The 22,434-nt window shown below is 25.1% G+C and overlaps 1 protein-coding gene across 2 annotated transcripts; it reads right to left on the reverse strand.

Moving 5' to 3' along the window:
• Positions 1-6,565: 6,565 nt before the first annotated feature.
• Positions 6,566-18,078, reverse strand: LOC112593886 (enhancer of mRNA-decapping protein 4). Of its 2 annotated transcripts, XM_025338471.1 has the most exons (20): positions 17,849-18,078; positions 17,437-17,757; positions 15,581-15,786; positions 15,280-15,503; positions 13,295-13,432; positions 12,998-13,219; positions 12,801-12,919; positions 12,517-12,700; positions 12,283-12,448; positions 11,991-12,215; positions 9,881-10,026; positions 9,730-9,810; positions 9,456-9,544; positions 9,060-9,391; positions 8,870-8,988; positions 8,408-8,573; positions 8,221-8,347; positions 7,991-8,144; positions 6,903-7,063; positions 6,566-6,824 (listed from the first exon to the last, which is right to left on the reverse strand). In XM_025338471.1, exons 2-20 carry the CDS (start codon positions 17,460-17,462, stop codon positions 6,626-6,628), a joined length of 3,084 nt encoding a protein of 1,027 aa, XP_025194256.1. In that variant the 5' UTR covers positions 17,463-17,757; positions 17,849-18,078; the 3' UTR covers positions 6,566-6,625. The 2 variants fall into 2 exon arrangements, with proteins under 2 accessions (XP_025194256.1, XP_025194257.1); XM_025338472.1 differs by lacking the exon at positions 17,849-18,078 and having other exon boundaries at positions 17,437-17,832.
• Positions 18,079-22,434: the final 4,356 nt, after the last annotated feature.

A 22,434-nucleotide genomic window follows, 5' to 3' on the forward strand; every position in this document is an offset into this window, starting at 1 on the left:
GTAAAAGTTTTCGGCTTCGACATCATCTGAACTAAAATGTTGAACAGAAGGCAGTTCTTCAAGCTCCCAAAATTTGTTCAATATATTGTCGAGCTATTCAGATGTGGATAAGCATGAGGTGATTGGATTGGTTTGACCGTGGTAATGAACAGGCCCCATTAAGATCCAATCAAACACTGTTTCGATGGCCATAGATTCACCACATTCTCCGGAAATTTTTCCATCGAGCAGCAGGGAAGCCAAAATATCAGCACCGAGCAAGATACAACTTCTTCTGGAGTTTGATATGACAAATCAGCTAATGGTAGATTTTCGACGTGCGATCATTTCCCTGGAATTATTTGTTTTTGAGGTGCATACTGTACACTCAATAATTTTTGGAACAATCAATGTTTTTACATGAACCGATGTAGTTAAACGACCATTAGCGGTGATGGCGATTGTGAATTTTCTACGAACAAGAGTACTAGTGTTACTATTAAAAGTAGAGATAATAACAAATGAATGACTTTGGCGAAACATTATTAATGAACAAACCGATTTTTCTGTTATAAAGCTGGCCTTAAAGCCACTGTCAAAACACTAAGCGACTGACGAGAACAATTATAAGTTGATACATAGATAGTATAATTTTACCAATTTAAACCGTTCGTTTGGAACATGGTCACTGTAGAGTTGACATTTTCGAATTGAATGTGATTTTTTGCACAATGGACAACTTATGGAGGTAGTCTGACTTGACGTAATGGACAGGAACTTTTGATATGATCTGTATCGTGTCTTGGAATGACTTGGTTGCTTGGTTGAGGTGTGTGAATGTGTTTTATTGACGGTCTGGCAGAACTTTGAGAAAGGACTGCTACAGAGTGGACGTGGCTACGCAAGAAATCGACAAATTCATTAACCCCTGTGGATTGTGTTTGTCACCAACAATGTATTCCTAACGAGCACAGAGTTCAAAGTCCAGCTGATTTTCGAAAATATGTAACAGTATAGGACTACCTTTGATAGGTAACAAATACAAGACTGTCCAAATGTGAGATATGTTCTAGGATAGATTTGATTGACGTTTTTTATTGAAGCAACATCGTCCCACTTTATGACATGGGATTTCAAAAGCGCTTCTAAATGAGTTCTAGTCAAATATCGTTTATTTCCATATTTTGAACGCAAGATTTCCCAAGCACTTAGGTAATTTCCGGACGTGATTGAAAGAAGTGAAATCAGACTCTCTTCCTAGAGACGTTTTTAAATACTCGAATCTTTCAACGTCTGGTAATTCAGAAGTGTGAGATAGAATAGATTGAAATAGTTCTTCAAATTCTTGCCATTCTACTATGTTACCGGAAAAGATTAGAAACTTGCGATTTGGGCAATTGGAACATTGATTAATTGTTGTCTTTTGAGACCAGATGATTGATTCAAAGCCCAATTATTGGATGTTGTGGCGTGCAGTGGAAATAAATAAACATCAGCGAAAGCAGCGAGTTCGTAGTACATGGTGTCAAAATATTCAATCAGTTTAGTACTATATTTATTGCATTACTTATATTCTTCTTGGTATTAATTATACAACTCGCTGCTATTATTATTAGTATTTATAAATCAAAAATTATAAGAAAATTTAAAAATTATTTCCATGCTATTTTCTTTTTTAAATATACCAAAATACAATGTACATGTCACCAAGAGGATAGTAATAACTTGACCGTATTCTACGGAATTTTATACATCGATACGTAATACGTATATAGAACGTTCGCTGTATACTACACATTTATCTATAATTGGAGAATTAAATATTGAGTCACTAAAGTGATTTGGGGTCCGAAAGGGCTAAGTGACCTTATGACCCTGTTACAGAAATAAACGATCGCGTATTTTACATTTATGATAATAATTTGATACAAGACTATGGTGTAATCTTATGCAATATATCAATAACGACAATAACGTAATCTTAATTTAATACTAAATGTTAACACTAATACTTAATTTAATACTAATATGTGACTTTCACGGTATGTTCATCGTTTCATCGGCTTGAATAGAAATAATTCTTGCATTATTTAAATACTTACAACCTCAGTATACAAATAATTTAATTTGTAGCGAGCCAAATATAACTTAGAAGCCACTGTGTGTGAAACTGCATAGTAGTTTGCAGTGAAATAAACAAATCATGAAATTCTTCTAAATGATTTTTTTTTTACTTAAAATATTTCTAAATATTTTTAAGTCTAACGTAAAGGTGCTCGCTTTAACTCTTGTAAATCAAATCTGAAAGTCTTATACCGGGCTTTCTTGCAGGACTTTTCCACACTTCTCTTATATATCATTTCTATCTAGTTAATAGTTAAGCGATGCCCAGCATCGTGTTCCCACGGTTCACGCGTATCTACAGCTGTCTGGTAAAGAGGACGTCGTATCCGCATGTGTTGTCTATGGCTTACTAATGTACAAAACAGCAAATCTTTATTCAGCAAAATCCCTTTTGCTGTAAGCTTTAATGTTAGAGTCAATTGACTTATTATCAAACTTAAAGGTAAGAATATTATCTAAGACATCACGCAAATTTTTGTTGATATTTTAATTGTAATGTGAGTTATGAATATTTTACATAGCTATTAACTCAGCTTAAAATTAAAATATCAATAAAAGCTTAAGTGCTAGATAATATTCTTAATTTTACGAGTAAGTTGAAAAATAATAAAATTAACTCTACTATCGAAAAAAACTGCATAAAATGGATTTTTCTGAACTCAAATTTGCTGCTACTATTTACTTTGGTAAAACACAGGCAGCACTGTGGGTACGACGTTCTCTTAAATCTACTGCGTATTTGCTTGTATCTAACGCGTCGCTTTATTCCTATATATAATACGTCTTATATACGAGAGTATAAGTTATTACTTATAAATTAGAAGATTGGCATATATTAATCAGTTCAGGATATACCAGACCTACCCATAATTAGCATAATTTAATATACTATAATTGTACTTTACTCCTCTTTTTTTAATATAGTGGAATATATTTTTTATATTACGGTATATTTGATGTAGGTAACAAATCATTTTGCAAATCATTAGACGCTCCATTAAAAAAAAAAAAAGAGTGATAAAAAACGTTCTTTGAAAATTTGTTCTTCTTGCGATAGTAGTTCTAATAGCTCTTAATAATTACCCTCACTCGATGAGCTTTACGCTCATAATCCGGAAAGCCAAATCTTGTTTTTCTTAAATAAAATACAATATCAATCGAGATAATATGCGACGGCGGTTAATGCTAAATTGTTCTCTATGTTTTATGGCTTCGTACTTCTGATAAGGCATGATAAATTCGATTTTCACCGATTAACTTAAATGGTTCCTGATTAACAATATGCTTTCCAGAAATAACATGTTTTTTTTTTTATTTTACTTTCAAAATTTGTAATTACCTTCTTAATCCCAGTTTTTTCTTGCTTGAATGCTAAGAAGCCAATTATACTAGGAATACCAAACGAATTGGAATTTTTAAACTGATTTTCCATCAGTAGTAAATATTGCCAGTTTTTTTTCTTTTATTCCGTACATTTTTTTTTTTTTTTTTTTATTAGTTGTGTATAATTTAAAATTTCATCAATTAGATCGTGAGTCGCCTATGACAAATCATGTAGTATAAAAATATAAATAATTTAATAATAAAACAAACCAGTAATCACGATAGTACGATAACAAATTTGCGGCCAACGAAGACACAACTCCAACGATACAATAATTCCCATTAACTTTCAAATTGTTCAAGCCACTGTGTCCAAAAAATTAAGACGTCGTTTCAAATGAATTTTTATACTTTATTGTGTTAACTGGAATGGTCCGCTACGCCACATACCGACCGCTTAAGTACGCGGCTCGTAAATGGCCTATTCTAATACTATCAACTATAATGGTACAAGTGTAAAAAAAAATTTTTGAATAACACTAAAACATACATAATGTCATTTAATGATATAAATGACATTCAAGCTTATAAATATTTTATTAAATTCATTATTTAAAGATTATTTATCTGTATTCTAAGTGAGTAGATAACGTCTTTGTTTCCTATACAGACACTGATAATTTAGTTCCTGAGAATATTCGTACAAAGTACCACTAAAAAAAAAAAAAAAATAATAAAATAATTTAAGTTAATTTTAAATATACCTAATACTTCTAATCCAAATGCTTCCTCAAAATGTTTAGTTTCTGTTTAGATTATTTGAATTGGGCTGTATTTAAAAATAAAATTCTTTTTAAAAGGTTAGTAAATAAGATTATATATTTTAACTTTTGACCATATTTCTGAAAACAATAAACCAAATATATCCAATTACTTAAATTCAAAAAAGAATGGAATTATTGATAAATAAGTCTCAAATGTCAGTCTATGAGTTCATTCATATGATAATTATAAATACAATCTTTCATATCTCGAAAATTTTAATTTTTCAGAGATCTCATCAACATAAAGATAAGAATATAAACTTACCTAATTTCAAATGTATCATTATGTATTAGTGAAAAGTATTTATCATAGCAGTAATGATATAATATTGTCACTTTATAAAACCATGTAATAGGAGTCATTCAATTTATTATCGTAATCAACAGGTTACTTTTATGTAGCAGTAAAGATATTAACAAGTTAAAGAAGTATATATATAAAATATATAAAAGAAAAAAAGGTAAAATATGGTATAACATTTTATGAACTATGTACTAATAATGGTTACGTTTTAAATATTAATATGTAAAAGGCAAAAAAAAACATCGTCAACAGTTGATGCGAGAGTATCAAAAATTGACAATATCGTCTTAATACTTATGAAAACATATTTGAACAAAGGGCACAACCTATACATGGGCAATTTTTATAATAGTGTGACTGAATCAAATACTCTATAAGAAAAAAAACCCTCACAACTGGTATCAGAGGTCTAATCGCAAAGGAAACCCAAAAGAAGTTACAGCCAAAAAATTAAAACGTGATGATTATATTTGAAGACGCAATGAAAATGTTTACAAGTTTCCAAATAGAAGGACAAACGTGACGTTTTATACATGACTACTGAAAATAATAACTTCACAGAACAATTACGGCATACTCAAAAATAAACCAGCAGAAATAGAAGACTATAGTAACTGTACGAGTGGTATTGACCACATAGATCAAATGGTCAGCTATTATTCGTCTCCAAGAAAATCGGTTAGATGATATAATAAATTATTGTTCTATTTATTAGACATTATTACGTGGAATTCATATTTTATTTACAAAAAAAATTTAGCAAAAATTAAAGCTTTAAGCAATTCTGTGATCAACTAATACAAAATTTAATAGGACTTTCAATGCCTACTATAGCAATAGAACTATTTAAAATTAAAAAAAAAAGAAAAATGAAGCATCTGAAAATAATCATTATACAGAAAAAATTGCTTTACCAAATAATTATAAATGAAACACATACTTTAAAAATTGTATTCAATGTACAAAACTAAAATACGAAAATAAACGTCGTTTCAATGTAAAGTCTGCCGAAAACCACTTTGTCATGGGAAATGTTTCAAAGAATGACATAATAAAAATCAATAAGAAAAAAAATATTTATTGATAGTATGTTTTAAATAATTTTGTACCATGAATCAAGATGAAATTATACAATACCTAATTTTTCTTTTTACATTTTGAAATTTTTATATTGGTTTTGATTATAATTATTTTATAATGTTACTGCTTTAACAGTAGTGAACAATTACTTGAAAAAAATGTACGAAGCACTGAATATTATAAGTGATTTTCGGTCGGTGAACGTGTTGAAGTGTATACTATTCTAGGTGCAATATTACCAATAACAGCAAGAATAGTAAGGCATCACAATTTATTGATTCTTTACAATAACAACCATACATTGCTTTTTTTTTATAATTTCTGTTGTATCAATATAATAGTTACCTTTCAATCAATAGAAATAAAAGAAATAAATTTTAAAAAACTAGGAAAAAAAATCTTGAACGTAAACATGAAATTTTAAAATGCAATAAATGTAAGCATTAATGTATAAAAATAATTTATAAATAATAAATATTTTTATAAAATTAAATACAACTTGATTTTGAAAATTTCTTATTTTTAAATAAATTGTACAATTTCAACAATTATACCACCCAAAAACAATTCATTCACTTTAATGAGACTATTCTATTGTATTTTATCTAAATATGGATAACACAAGATATGAATAATTCTAATAAATATCACTGGTAAATGATAATGACTGATTATTAATAATTAATTACATTATGGTTTTTATTGTAACGTATGAAATGTTTATAAAAAAAATAATAAAATACATAAAATATGTTATTGCAGGAATTTAAATCTTAGAACTATATGAATACATGAAAAAAAATATGTTTTCTTAAACAAAATGTAAAACATGTTAGTTATTTGTATTAAAATAGCAATAAAAACAAAAAAAAAATAATAATAATAATAATAAAAAAAAAAAATGGTTTATAAATGAATAATATGGATGTTATGTCAGTCCATTATATTTCTTAAGTCTCTTTTAAAAAATATTATAAAATGTAGTATTTACTCAAATATTTACTGTAAAGTAGCTTATCATTGACTTTATGGCCAACTGTAACATTTTTAACTTGCGACTGTAAGGATTTAATGGATAATGTTGAACAAACTTCTCAACACTAGTATCAGTTTTAATTAAAACTAAGTTTATATTTTCTTTGTAGTGATCATTAGTGTAATCTAAACTTCCGATTGCAGCTTCCAAATACCTTTAAAAATAATAAATTCAATAGAAGAAGGAATAATTTCAATTATGTAAGTTACTAATTACAATATAAAATAATTACTTGTGTTTCAGTTCAGTATTATTGATTAGATCATGAGATAACTGTTGAATTAACGATAATACAATTGGAGTTTTTAAAGTGTTTGGTGAAATGAAAAGTAATTCTGGTTTTACTTTTTCACAAACAAAAAGTACCAGTTCTAATTTTGATGCAGACAATGCCTAAATAAAAGAAATCTAATGTTAATAAAAATTCAATAAGTATATTTTTATTTAGCACTATAATGTATATTAAGTTACATAATTTTTGTTTTCAATTATTTTAATAGCCATAACTAAAATAAAAAATGTATGATAATTGAAAAACATGAAACCTAACTAGATATGGCATAAAAATAATTTAGGTATTAAATATTCCGTTTTAAAATTACAGTTGCATTGGTATAAATCAACTACTCACAATTACAAAATAAAAACTATTATTAATCCTTTTTATTTTTAATATAAAAGCAGCAGCAAACACTGAATTTTTTTGAGGGGGCAGAGGACGTTTGTTAATTATAAAACTCTAAAATAATTGATATTAAAGAAGGTAGGGATATTTCATATAAAATATTTGCATAAAGAAGGCAATTAGATAGCTTTGCTACTGTCTAATAATATTTATCTTTTAACAAAATATTATATTAACCAACCCATTTTATATATTGATAAATTCAGTCTTAATGTTTACTATAAAACGATTTTTTTATTAAAAAATTTATTACTACTATTATTATGATTATTAAAATTCATAATAAACAAAATTGTAAAATCAAATTTTGAAAATTATTTAAGTTCAAAATAATTTTTAAAGTATTTTAATGAGAATTAAACATATGTTATAATTTTATTCAAGACCATGGTAACTCACAATATGGGACAGTAATGAGTGTTTGATCATTAACTTATTTAATATACATAATAATGATCAATTAATACAAACATTAGTAAAAATATAATTGAATTGAATTATTACAGTGTACGATAGCTGATCAAATATCCTCAAAATTAAAAATAAATTAAGGGATAATTAATGCATACATTTAAAACAAAATCTATAATAGTTTATATGTAATAAAACAAATTAAAAAATATAAATTCTGTTACTTTTTCAAAAGCCAGGGCATAATCACCAAGCTTTATAATATCACTTAAAATTATAAATTGGTTAGCAGTATTATCCATATCTTTCACACATGGTTCTACATGTGACTTCTCTTTAAGTAGAATTGAAAATTGTTTCTGCATGTCTTGTTGGGTGCTAATTAATAAATTTATACTATTAGTAAATAATTAATTATCATTATATTGAATTCAATTAGTTACACAAATGGTACCTTAATATTTTTTTTTCTGTACTTTTAATAATGTTATGCATGTCAACCTTAAATTTATCAAAAGCATATTCTAATTTATTATTGATATTACCATCTTCGTTGAGTAAAGACTTCAATTCATTTTGATCTAAATAAAAGAAGTCATAAATTTAAAAAAAAGTTCATTCTATTTTACTTAAACACTTACATTCCAGTGATCTTTCAGTAAAAGATGCATCAATTTGCTTAAACATGGAACAACAAGCGTGTTCAAACTTAGGTATAACCGTGCTCATAAAAAGATCTTTAAGAATTGCATCAAGAGTTGGATTCAACGAAGCAACCAAAGATCTTGTAAATAATTCAGTATCTACCTAAAAATATTAATATAATTAAATATTAATAAGTAGCTCAAAGAAAGTATTACAATTTTAATTAAGTTATGTATTAATGTGATTTATTAAAAAAAAAATACTCAGTTAATAAAATGTTGATTTGGTATAAAATATTTTGTTTGTAGTATAATAATTTAAAGAATTTAAAGCTAAATAGATTATGATTATATGACTAATATACATAAATAATTTAAAAACATGCATAAATTGTAAAGGTGATTGATTATAAATGTATAAAAAAATATTAGTCTATTATTTGATTAAAATTTTAATACTTTATTGGAGTTGGTTGCTTTGACAATTTCTGTTATTTTCTTATGAGAGGAATTTAACTGATGATCTATCATAATTTGAAGTTTCCGGTGTGATTGATCACTTGCATTCTTTACCATATCTTTAATAAAAAAATGTAACATACTCTATAAATTAAATTATCTCATGTAACTAACTTAAATATTAATTTACTCATCAAAACTGGTTCTAGATTTTCACATAAACTAGATGAATTCATTGATATAGCAGCATTAATTTGATTATCAATTTTTTTTTGTTTTTTTGATATACATTTTAACTGAGTGTTCATGTTTTGTAAAGTAGTTAATATATCATCCATTTGAATACCAATACTATTATCTATCGCATTAGACTTATCCAAAGGTCGTCTTATTGTTGAGATTTCTGAACCATTGAACACAGAATTGCTTGAATAACAATTATTTTCTTCTTTTTCATCAATTCCATTAGAATAATTACTCACAGTTTCAAAGTTATCATTATGTGTTTCCATATAATTGTATCTATGATTCAAATATTCAAATAAAATACAATTTATGATAAAAAATTAAAATAAGAAGTATTTACTGTGATTCTTGATCAGTTTGTTGTTGTAAAATGGTTTGAACTTCATTGTTACTTGGACTACATTCTCTTGCTTCATTCAAATCAAAATCCTAAAAAAATATATAGATACCATATGTATTTATAATTTTCTAACTAAATAAATTCAAAACTTAACATTTGATTGATTCAAACCTTTTATCCGCAATAATAAATAAATAAATAAAATATAAATGCAAATATTTACTTTAATTCATACAACTATCTACTTATTCATAATAATTAATTTGTTGTATACTTGTGGATAGGAATAAGTACTTGATGGTTGAACTACAATTGGTTGTATATTGTTATAATTATTCTTTTGCCTATTTTGAATCTATAATATTCAATTTTTTTTTAAATCACAAAATATAATGTAAACAAAAAAAAAATGAAAGATAATATACCTGTATTGAATTGGAAGAATTAGAAGCACTTTTTGGATTAAGACTTATTCCTTTTAATCTCAATTTTTCTTTTACTAAACTGTGAACTTCTAATGGAGTAAGATCTTGCAGAATGTTCTCTTCTTTGCGAATTTGAAATTCTTGAACTGAAAAACATTAGAAATATAATTTTAATTAAAACATAAATAAATAATTATACTTTATAAGGTCCTAGAAAATATTGCATTGAATACAAACCAATAGACCCAGGTTAATAATATACAAATTAAATTAACTCTTAATGTATATTGTAAATTATATATTTCCATCTATTTAACTTTTATACGATTTAAATGGAAATCCTTAAATGAATATAAAATAATATATATATATGTATATATTGTATGTGTGTGTATTAAATATTATTATAAATAATTAAAACTATATTTTGTTTAAATTTATTTAAAATTAATAAATATACATTTAATAATTTTAATATGTATGGCTGGTATTCAAATTAACCAATTGTAATGATAACATAAAGTTAGAAATTTAGACAAAAAAAATATTGTTACTAGTTAACAATTCCAGTATCATAATATTTAAATAATAATAAGAATAAGTAATAAAAAAACAGAAAAAAAAACAACAAAACTATATGAACTAAATTTTAGCCGCCTAATAGTAAGTAAACAATGTTCTACTTATACAATTTAATTAACATAACAATGACTAGTTAATAATGCCAAGTAAATCAATATAAACTTAGTTTAAAATTATTAAAATGAGTAAACTTTGTGTTATTTAATTAAATTTATTACTTATATTATTGATTTATATTAATGTATAAAAATCATTAAGATAGTTTTTTTTTTAATCAAATATTTCCCAGTCAAGTGTCACCAATGGGTGATTTCTTGTTTTAAAATATTCATGCTACTATTATAATATCATATATACTTATTGTGCTACGTTGTATAGATTGTGTATTTCTTATTGTAAAATAAAATAAAAAAATCAAATATTACAAAAAATATATTATCATTAACTTTTTTATAAATTAAATAAAGAATTGTTAGTATCTTTATACTTTTTACTTTTAATCTTTTTTATGTTAATCTTTCAAATATTTTAAATTATAGATTCTACATTATAAGATGTATATATGCCTCCCCCAGGTTAATAAGAGAAATAAGTAATATAAACTTGTTTTTATATTTTATAATTGTATTTAATCGAGAAAATGTATATACATTTTTAATTTATAATTAATTATTTAAGGATTTTAATAAATAAAATAATAAAAATATTAGATATTTAAACTTAATATGTAATAGTAGTTGCAAAATATTCAAACATAATAGTTTAATTATTATTAAAGAATGATTTTTTTTTTTTTTTGTAAAACAATATTTAATTAAGCAAATTACTTTTACTCTAATCCAATTTATTTAAAACTAGAATTAGATAAAAATAAGAAGAATTTAATATACACATTAATTTGTTTTGTAAATTATTAATTTTTTGTGTAATATTTAGTTATTAAAATTAAAAAATGTATACTTAAAAATAAATTATTTCATCGGTTTAACAAAACATTATAATAAGTTTAATTTAACATTAGACATTCTTAATGATAAATAGTTGCGGTTGCTGCTCAAACATATTATAATCATTAGTCTATTAATTGAGTAGGTAATAATATAATGATTTGATGAAAAATAATATTTTTGAATACATAGTTAAATATTAAATTTCAAAGTAAAAAACTTTACATTATTTGATTTATATTTAAATACATGAAATAAAATGTATTTTTTAAAACAGTAATATTCAAGAAATTATTTGCTAGAATTAATAGTATTTATATTATTAAAATCAAGTCAAACATAATCTGAAATTTGAAATCAAATAAAAATTTATAAATTTAAATAAATACAAAATGAGTTATTTCTATTCAAGTTATTTTAATACTTAATTTATTTAAGTTAAAAATTAATCAAAACATTACATCTCAATTTAATCAAAAATGTCTTGATATAAATTATATAACTTAGTGGAAGGTATACTAAAATCAGTATATAATAGCTTGCTAAATTAATTACAAACACTAACATATTCATATATTTACCTTCAGAATTATTAATAGTTGTAGTGGAATCAACAGGTTCTATGAGAAGATCTAGTATTGGTGGTTTTGGGAATATATTTGTAGATTCAATGTTAATTTGTTCACTACAATGTTCCGTATTAGATAAAACTGGAGATTCAATAATTAATTGACCTTCTTGTAGTGACTTTGGTTGAATTGCAAATAAATTTATTGTAGTTGTATATTTACTAGATAAAATATTATCTGTAATTGAAAATAATATTATTTTTATTACTAATAAATAAATATTAATGCAAAAACAAAAAATTACTCGAATTGTGATTTTCTGTAAGATCTAAATCATTACGATCAATTTTAACATCACCAATTATCATGTTTAACATGGGACTTTGTAGCAAAACTTCAGTAATGCTAATTATTTTAATATTTTTTTTAGCAGTCTTAATATCATCAGTTACTTCCATGACATAAAGTAACTGAAATATAAGGAAAAAATAAAAAATAAATATAAAAGAAACAATATGTTCAATACTTTTTAACATACATTATTGTCAATGTCACTCAAAAATATATATCTTCCAGTTCCGTCAATTGTTAACTTCATGGAATTTAGTTTTGAAAAAGATCGGACAAATTTTACTTTTTGAAGAATTTTCCAAGTTTCACAAGACCATAAAATAATTTCGTCATCATTAGATAAAGTCACTACATACTTCCAAAGTTCCACACTACAAAACATAAAAAAATATGAAGTACATTAATAAAAGAACTAATTAAATTGGTAAGAAAATACTAAAAATATATTAATAAGAATGAAGAACTACTTACTCTCCATCAATAGTCTTACGGTTGTCTAAAAATGCCAAAGATTTTAAAGACAAAAATATTTCTTTAGGAAGCCAAGTAAATACACGCTTTGGAGTATCAGCAATATGGTCAAAAGATACCTCAAATATTATAAAATAATTAAATTAATATTTTTACTAAATGATAATAGTTAATATTTTAATAGTTATATTGCGTACTTGATAAAAATAAATAGATCCATTATTTAATGCTAATGATATAGTTGAACCATCTGGAGAAAACGATAAGCTAATAATATCAGCTTCTTTCAAATCGATTTTTATCACTGCATTATTAATATTATTTAAAACATGCTTGTCCATTGATTTATTCAAACTCATATTAGCAAAAACTGGACCATCTGTGAAATTGCTTGCAACGCCAACATGCCATATTTCAACCTTATTAAAAAAATTATAAAACATTAGTAACATATAATTTATTAATTCTCAAAATTGAAACTAAATTATTCTTACTTCTGAAGCACGAACCACTGCCAATATTTTTCCTTTATAAGTTGGTTCAAATTCGAGCTCTTTTAAATGATTAACTTGTTCCGGAATAAATTGACACCAAGATAAAAGATATTTATTTTTAAAACAATATGATGGATCCTAAAAAAAAAATAAAATAAAATATTTAATTAATGTAATAATTATACACAATTTACAAAAAACAATTTGTAAATACATTGGTTATTAATTATGATGTAATACATAATTAATAACTAATTAAACATTAAGAAAATGCATTTAACTTCTTTTAATAAAATATTAAATAACTAAACAATCAAATTAATTTATTTATATTTTTATTATTTAACTGAAAGAAATTTCTAACATAGAATACAATAATTTGGCTATAGTTTTATTATTATTATTATTATACGTTATTGTTTATTATTTTTTTTTTTTTAAGATCACAAACAGCATTGTAATAAGAACCAATATTTGAATTTAGGTGTCTCAAAATATATTTAGCTATTACTAGTTATTATTGGTATGAGACGTTATTTTTTCAACTTTTTATATTCCTAATAAGGTACACTAGGGATAATTAGGATTTAATTGTTAAGGATCTAACAAAAGTGGATACAAGATTTTGATGTTGATTTCATTAAAAATACTAAACACAATCTATCTCAAATAAAAATAAGATGTAAATATGTAAAATATATGGTACTTTACCAAAAAATTGGTAGAAATAGATTGAGCAAGTGATGAAAAATTACTTTGGCATATGTATATGAAGTGGACAAAAGGATTATTATTATAAATTTTGTAGTGTTATCAAAAATTAATATGTTATATTACATAATGAATGTAAGATAATAGATCCATATTTAAGTTATGAGTAATGTTAATGTTTTTATTTTATTTTATTTATTACAGCATAATGTAATTTTGATACAATAATAATAATAATCAGAGCTAAGTTTTTATCTAATATGTGCATATATGAAGATTGTCCAAATAAAACCAATTTTAGTCAGGCATTTTTTGCAAATGGTAATTCTTTATTTATAAACATGACATATGAACATTACATGGATAATATTAAAAGTTTTAAATTTGATAAAAGTGTATATTATATACTAGAATTTTGTGCAATTGAAAATATCATGGAATCATGCCATGTAATAATAAATTATTACATTTTAATTCTACACTTAAAATAATTAATTTAAGTTATATTTTATACTTTTACTCAATAAATTAAAATTTTTTTTATTATATTAGACTGTTACATTCTAATAGTTATCAAAATATTATCCAAAAGTCTTTGTCTAATATTAAAAATCAGGATAATACATTGGCCAACAGTTAACACAATTTATGGTAGCTGGTGATAACATTTGTTATCTTGACTAATGTTATATTATTCGGCTATAATCGATATTTCTAAATGTTAGTATATTACCCATAAATTAAAAACACAGTAATGTTAAAATTAATCATTAAACTACCTAACATAACTATTATTACTTATTTAAATATGATATACTTTTGAAATCATTGATATGTTAATTGTGTACTATATTTTAGTACATTTGTTAAAAAAAAATTTTAAAAGTTGAAAAATTGAAAGATTAAAATATTTATGTATGATTTACACATGTTATATATATGAGTATATGTATGAATAATATATTATACGAAATAATACTCGAAAAAGATGCTAACAAAAAACCAATAGTTTGATCGTAATACTAACAAAAAACTAATAGTTTAATTGTAATGCTGACAAAATTGTAGTGCGTTTAATAACAAGGTAGATAATGCCAATTGGTGTCGTACAGCACATTCAATGTTGTTGATGGACACCATTTGACGTCATCTGCTATAATCAATATGTGGTTTAAATGAATCTTATCGCACATAATAAATTATTTAATGAACTAATTAAATATATTTAAGTATTGCAGTAATTCAAATGTCTAAAAAAAAAAAAATATACGAACCCCATTGATTTGAAAAACTGGAAAAACTCTTAAATTTGAGGTACAATTTTCTTCTTTAATGACATAAACATTCGTAGTACCAGATTGGTCAATACAGGCCAACATTATTATTTCATAAAGATGAGCAAAACTTATATCTTCAATTAAATTTGAAAATCCTTTGATTAATGCTCTTTCTTTACTTTCTGTTTTGACAACACGAACCAAACCCTCAAAAGTATCAGCTATAATAATAATAATAACAAATAAAACAATATTTTTATGAAAAATTAAATAATTAGTGTAATTGATAATAACTTACTATTAGAAAAACCATAAGCTATGTACTTTTCACTTATATGCAAGGCAATTAACTGCCCGCGATAATAACATTGATCCCAATTAAAATTAACAAAATTTTTAAGTGTTAATTTTGAACTTCCTTTGTTATGAGATCCTTGACTTGAAAAAACTTTTATAGAGTTGCCATGAATAGTTTGTGTACATTCTTCATCCACATTAAATCTCCTATAAATAACAAAAAAAAACCAATACATAAAGTATTTCATGATTTTCTAAAATTATAATTCAATTTAAATCATAATTTAATTAACTCAATATAGATAGTAAATAAAAAAAATTAATAAAAATAAGTGGCTTAGTGTGGTGCGTTGGCTGCTACCAGTCACGGAATCCGACTGACAGTAAGTAACGGCCACAGCTACTAGCTTCTGGATGAGTAATCATCCAAGTTCATAGTGGTTAAAAACCTTACCAAACATAAACATGTTTGCTATAAACTATAACAACCTACAATACCAATCTTACCTACAACACCTAATGGCCCTAATCTCCGGGCTCAAGTTCAATAAAAAATAAATAAATAATAATAATAATAATAAGAAAAAAATTTAAAACAAATTACAATCACAGTTAAAATATTGTGGTATTAATATGTGAAATTTAACTGTGAATTTAGTAATTTTTTTTAGGATATATGCTCAAATAAATATTGGTTTTGAAAACACAAAAAATAATAATGTTAATTCAATTACTTATTCTAGATACCATCACCAGAAAACATACTCCAACTATTGAGCTCATTTAATTAAATATAAAAACGCAAAACAAAGAGAAACGGTATTGCACTAATAAGAATTTTACTTATAATAGATATAAAATGAAATGTGTCATTCATTAATCATAATGATTATGGATTCACCATTGTAGTATCTCTAATATTAATATTTAGGATAAGGTAATTACTTTCGATTTGCAAATTTGATTAACAAATTAAAACAAAGATAGACCTTAGTCTTTCTAGCATAGATATATTATTCATCAATACTTGTTGTGATTTAAATACTTGTCAGTGTCGTCTATTATAAGGCTGAGGTTCATAACAATATAAATATATATATTACAAAATAAAATAAAATAATTGAATAGAAAACAAGTTAATCAAAACTATGAATTTTAATATAATAAAAATTTATATTATTTTTTCATTGTCTATCAAGAGTATTAATTAACATAATATGAATGTTTTCAAGGGTTAAGCCCATATATCTTATAAAAATAAATTTAACTGAATTTAAAGAACTATGAATAACTTAATGAAATAATTATACAACATAAATAGGTACAAGAGGTAATAATTCTAATATTAAAAATAATAATAGCTATTTTGACAAAGTAGATAGGTATATAGGTATTTTTTGTTATGGTACATTTTTTTTACTTAACTAATTATATAGGTACTTAACTTAACCAGTAGGATATAAATTTAAAATTAAATCATTTAACATATTTCATATATTTTTTAAATCACTAAATTTAATAAAATTTCTATTGAAGACATTGCAACTCATTAATAGACAGTGCGTCTATTATAGCATCAAGCCTAGTAATATAAAATTAACAATAAGTGATTGAAATCACATTAAGTACACAAAATTTTTTAACAGTGTACTGTCTGATCAAATTTTACACATAGCTAGAGCATCTAGCAATGAGATATTATTTTTACCATTAAAAACACTGACCTATGTGTTCATTTCGAGAACGAAATCAATCGATGAGCGATGGCGTCGGTACAACAATTATTATTTAAGCACTAAAATAACGCCACCGATTTCGGATGATCGACGTTGATTACCAAAAAATATAAGTACTTACACGATATCTTCAATTTCTTCAGTCATCTTGAAGAATGGCGCAAACCCGTTTCGGAACAAACAACGTAAAGTACAAGATGGCAAAAATGATGTTTTTCAAGAACGCCGATTGAATACGATACGGATAGATATAAATGAGGAACAGAGCCGCTAACTACCAGTTTTGACTGACCAAAACACGTCGCCGTTTTCGATCGATAACCGACTGGCAACAATGGGTTACACCGTTTGCCGTATTGGAGGACGAACGACGTATGTTCCGTCGGCAAAATGGACACTATGAGAACGTTGAGATAAACAACTCAATCGGAAATTTATTTTGCTGAAAATAATAGAATAAATTATAAGAATAGAACGAGGTGACAGCACTGTGAAATAATTTTTTTTTCTACAGACGCGAATATTTCGCTCACCAGGATCGTGTCGGTAAATTGTAAATCACGTCTGACAGGAAATCCAAAATAATGACCGCCATACATCACCTCCACCGACGATGACGATGCCGCCGCCCACCGCTAACGGCGCTAACAACTATCGCAGTGTTTCCGAATAAAAAAAATAGAAGCTAAATTTTGCTTAATAATAAACTGTATTAGTCTAATCTGACTTTACATTTTTGTCATAAAATAAAATAAAATAATAATAAATCGTATAATATTATCAATTATGTTATCTATAACCAGTGGCGTATGGGAGATACCTCTTTGTTTTTAAGATCCAGTATAACAGTATAGTTGTTACTTGTTACTTAAAGCTTTGTTATCCTGCGAGCTGTAAGTGAAAATATTACCATTAATTAAATATACACATAAGTCATAAGTCTATATTTAATCAATGACGTTACACAATAATAATAATATGAAAATAGAACAATACCGTCGTATCGAACCGGGATGCCGGAAAATCCGATATTGTTTTAGAATATTGAATAGCAGACTGCTATACAAAATATGCATCACATGTATTTGTGACAGAAGGCGGAAAGGAATTTCGTCAATTTTAAAATAAATATTATTATTTCTAATTATTATTACGCGTCTCATGCCATTCCACGTTCCCGCATTTGTAGTATTCACTATATTATACGTCTTGCGTACAATATAACCGTATCGTGCATTGTTGTAGAATATAGCAGGGCTATCACATAGTATACGGTCTACCGCAAGTAAATTAATTAAAAATTATGTCATAATATAGTCATTATCTTTCCTATAATTGTACACAACTATGATGAAATAAGCTTAAAGAATACAAAAACTTAATTTTCTCACCTTAAGATTTGTGTTGTTTGACATCCCTTTCTCTTACAACGTAAAATTCATTTTTCCTTATACCTCTCCTTACGTAGCATTACCATACTTAAAGCATTCGGAATTTTCATTATTCTCCAAAACATTTTTGCTAATTGAAACATTTGAGATCTCTACATATAATTAAATAAAAATCTTTTGACAACATTTTGAGTGTATGACTGCGTATAAATTGTAGAGTCGTTCAATTAGTGACCTACTGAGTGTTTGATCTCATACTTTTACAAAATGTGGAACTGTGGAAGTATTGTTATCAAAAGTCATAAAGATAAAATGTTCACCGAAGAAACTGTATCTATTAAAGATAAACTTAGGCCTGTGTAAAAACCGGACGGTAAACTGCATACCTACTATATGACGGCCAATAGCAAAATAGTGTTCGTACCTATTGAATTGTAAAAAAAAAAACATCTACACAACAAACTCAAAGAGCTAATTCAATTTTTTAAGATGACTCTATTGTATAATTTTATCGAATCGCAGAGTTCTCACCATATTATGTTGATTACTTTTTTTTTTTCGACTTACTGAGCAATTTATAAACCATAAAATTATTTTTGAAGGTATTTATATTTTTGGTTGTATACATAACACATAGAAGTTTAAATTAAATACAGTGAAACCTGTATATATTATAAAATATAACGGCCAGTTACGGGACCAAAATAATTATCCATTGTAGACAGGTTTCAGTGTTCTAAAATTAAATTAATCTACAAACATAATATATAATGAAAAATGAAAATTTTGTACGCATATTTTATTAATATTGTGTCTAATAAATACAAAATAGACAAACCGCTAGGGTCTTTACAACGAATAATGTCTACCTATTGTTTTAAATTCAAAGCTTTACACGATACGGGAGTTGGCATTGAAAAGCAAATAGGTATGTATAACAGTATAACTCTGACTGCGAAATAGAAACTGAATAAAAACGTTAAATTAATTAATGGTTATCATTTATATGTATTGCAATTTATAACTAGAATTATTTTTGTTAAATTGTATGTATGTAATTCAACTTCATAATTCAATAAGTACTCGCCAGTCGCCATTAACGTTATCAAAATCGGCGATAATATAATCGGTCGTAATCCGTGTTTTCACATGTACCTAATTGCGTTTCGTTTCGTATTGACGTTTTTTCGTAGTTTATACATATAAATGGAAATAATGGCATGACGTACATTTGGATTATAAGTAGGATTTTTGTCCATTATGAAAGTACCGCAGTAAAAATTTAGTGTCTGTGTCATTAATACAAAGTGTCCGTTATAGACAGGTCGAAATACATTGGACTAAATATCTTTTTTTCGGAACCTGGTCATTTTATTCATTAAGTCAGGTTTCCATGTAAATAATAAGTCAAAATGATTAAAAGTTTAGTACATGATTCCACTTAAATTGTTCTTATATCTGTAAAATAATACATAGGCACAATTATTTTTTGTAAGCATTTGAAAATCATATTTTGAAAAAAATAAGGTAAATTTATAAATTATTTTACAATTTAAAATTTATAAAACATGCAATTATAGCTAGGATTTGAAAGTCTAGTACAATGTAGTTCATGCAGATCAAAAGATCTAAATAATATTATTTATACTATTATATATATTTTTTTATAAATATTTTAAGTTCAAATTTGGTTGAAATTACATAGGTATTTAAAAAATGAATAACGATATGCATTAATGTGCTATATTGTTAAATTTCAAAAAAAAATATGCGTTGGGACATAAATCTTTTGTGTATTTTTATATTTTATACTTCCGCACAATATTTTAAACGTTTTCAACAAACATTATTAATTCAACCTACTGTATTGTTGTAATAGGTAGTACCTAATATTTTGGTTGTATATTATCTGAACTGAAAAATTTGGGGTATTATACACAACTCTTTTTGACTTAATTTATAATATGTTTAGAGCATGATGACTAGTTATTTTATTTTAACGGATAATTTAATTGATGAATTAATATAAACTAAAATTACTATACTTCAACCAATAAACAATTCATTTACTGTTTAAATTTGGGTATATCACGTAAATCATTATTACACTCATCGCAGTTAGTTAATTAAGCATGTTAAAAATATATATACAGTACATAGAACAATTATCATAGAAATAATATAATACCAGAAAAACAACATCGCTGAAACCCGTAAGAATACACAATCAAAACATTATTATTTTTTCTTTACATAGCTTGATTAATTGATAGCCGTAATTTGTTTGTTTTCGTTCAATTTTGTTCTTGAATCTTTGTCAACTTCACTAAACTGAATACTTCTGAACAGTAGTATAGTGGTGCGTAAACTTCTCTGTTTTTCTGTTAGTTCTTATACTTATAGAATTTATAGAATAACACATAAAATGTGGATATACACGTATGAGAATGCATTTATTTTATAAACCAATTTGATAAATAATTTTTAATTAATAAATAAAATGTCAAATAAACTTTATCGATTTGATAGTTTCTATAATCAAAACTGTTACTAATATTTAAGGTATTCATAATATTTTGGTGAAACCTAAAAGCGCAAATCGTCGATTTTTTTCAATAGACCAAAAACACAAATTTATTATTTTGTGCTTTTGTACCTTAGAAGTGGGATAAAAGCGCAAAAATAAATATTGTACCTGTTATACTATAAGTTTAATTTTAAATAAATATATGTATTTTTATAATTCAAAAATTCATTAACAGTGATAGAATTCAGACAGTTCAGTTTAAGGTTTAAGTTTTGTATAATCATGACGAATTACGGTGAAGGTTAATAATTATTTAAGATGATTACACAATATATACATTATAAACTTATATCTAATTTATAAAATATACTTTATTTTTGTAAAATTTATTTGCGCTTATGATTTATTAAAAAGATATTTTTTTCGCACTTATGGGCTACAGCCTAGTATTTTTTAGTATAATATACGACAGTACAACACTGTAATTACTAATTAGACATTAATATCTATTGTACAGCGTAAGTATACTGATCATAAAGTCATTTTGATAGGTACATTATGGAAAAACGTATTATATTAAGTAATCGATAAGATATTAACAGATCTCGAAAAGTTGCACGGATAAAATTAAATGAAGAAAAAGCTAGTTTGTGGAAAATCTTATGATTTAATTATTTGTTTATATGCTTTTTAATTTTTATTTGCTTATTATTTTATAAGCTAAGCATATTAGTTTCCTAAATAGATACCAAATTTAACAGTAGCTCAACATACTTATAGTGATTTCAAAAAGTATGAGATATATTTTATTTCGTATTTTAATATTTTCCTCTAATTCTATTTTTGTTTTTATTAACTGATAATATGTATAATTAAAATTTAAAAATCCTATTTGATTATAACTACTTAAAAATTAATATTACTTAATTACATATTATCTAAGTAATCATAAAAAATTTAAATGTATAATATATTTCTATGAGTATGATTGTAGACTGTGGAGACTCGATTGCAGCATGGTAGTAACATAGTGACATAATGTATTTATATAATTATAAATATAAAAATAATAAAAATGTAGTATATTAAGAGGGTAAACAATTACGACTACATCACTGCTTCTAAACTCTTCGTTTTTATATTTAAACCGTATAAGCGTATAGTTTTAAGCTTTCGTTCCTTGACAACAGCATAGTCCTTA

This window comes from Melanaphis sacchari, unplaced genomic scaffold (assembly GCF_002803265.2).
Source record: "Melanaphis sacchari strain LSU unplaced genomic scaffold, SCAv2.0 Contig212_pilon_pilon, whole genome shotgun sequence".
Taxonomy (NCBI): domain Eukaryota; kingdom Metazoa; phylum Arthropoda; class Insecta; order Hemiptera; family Aphididae; genus Melanaphis; species Melanaphis sacchari.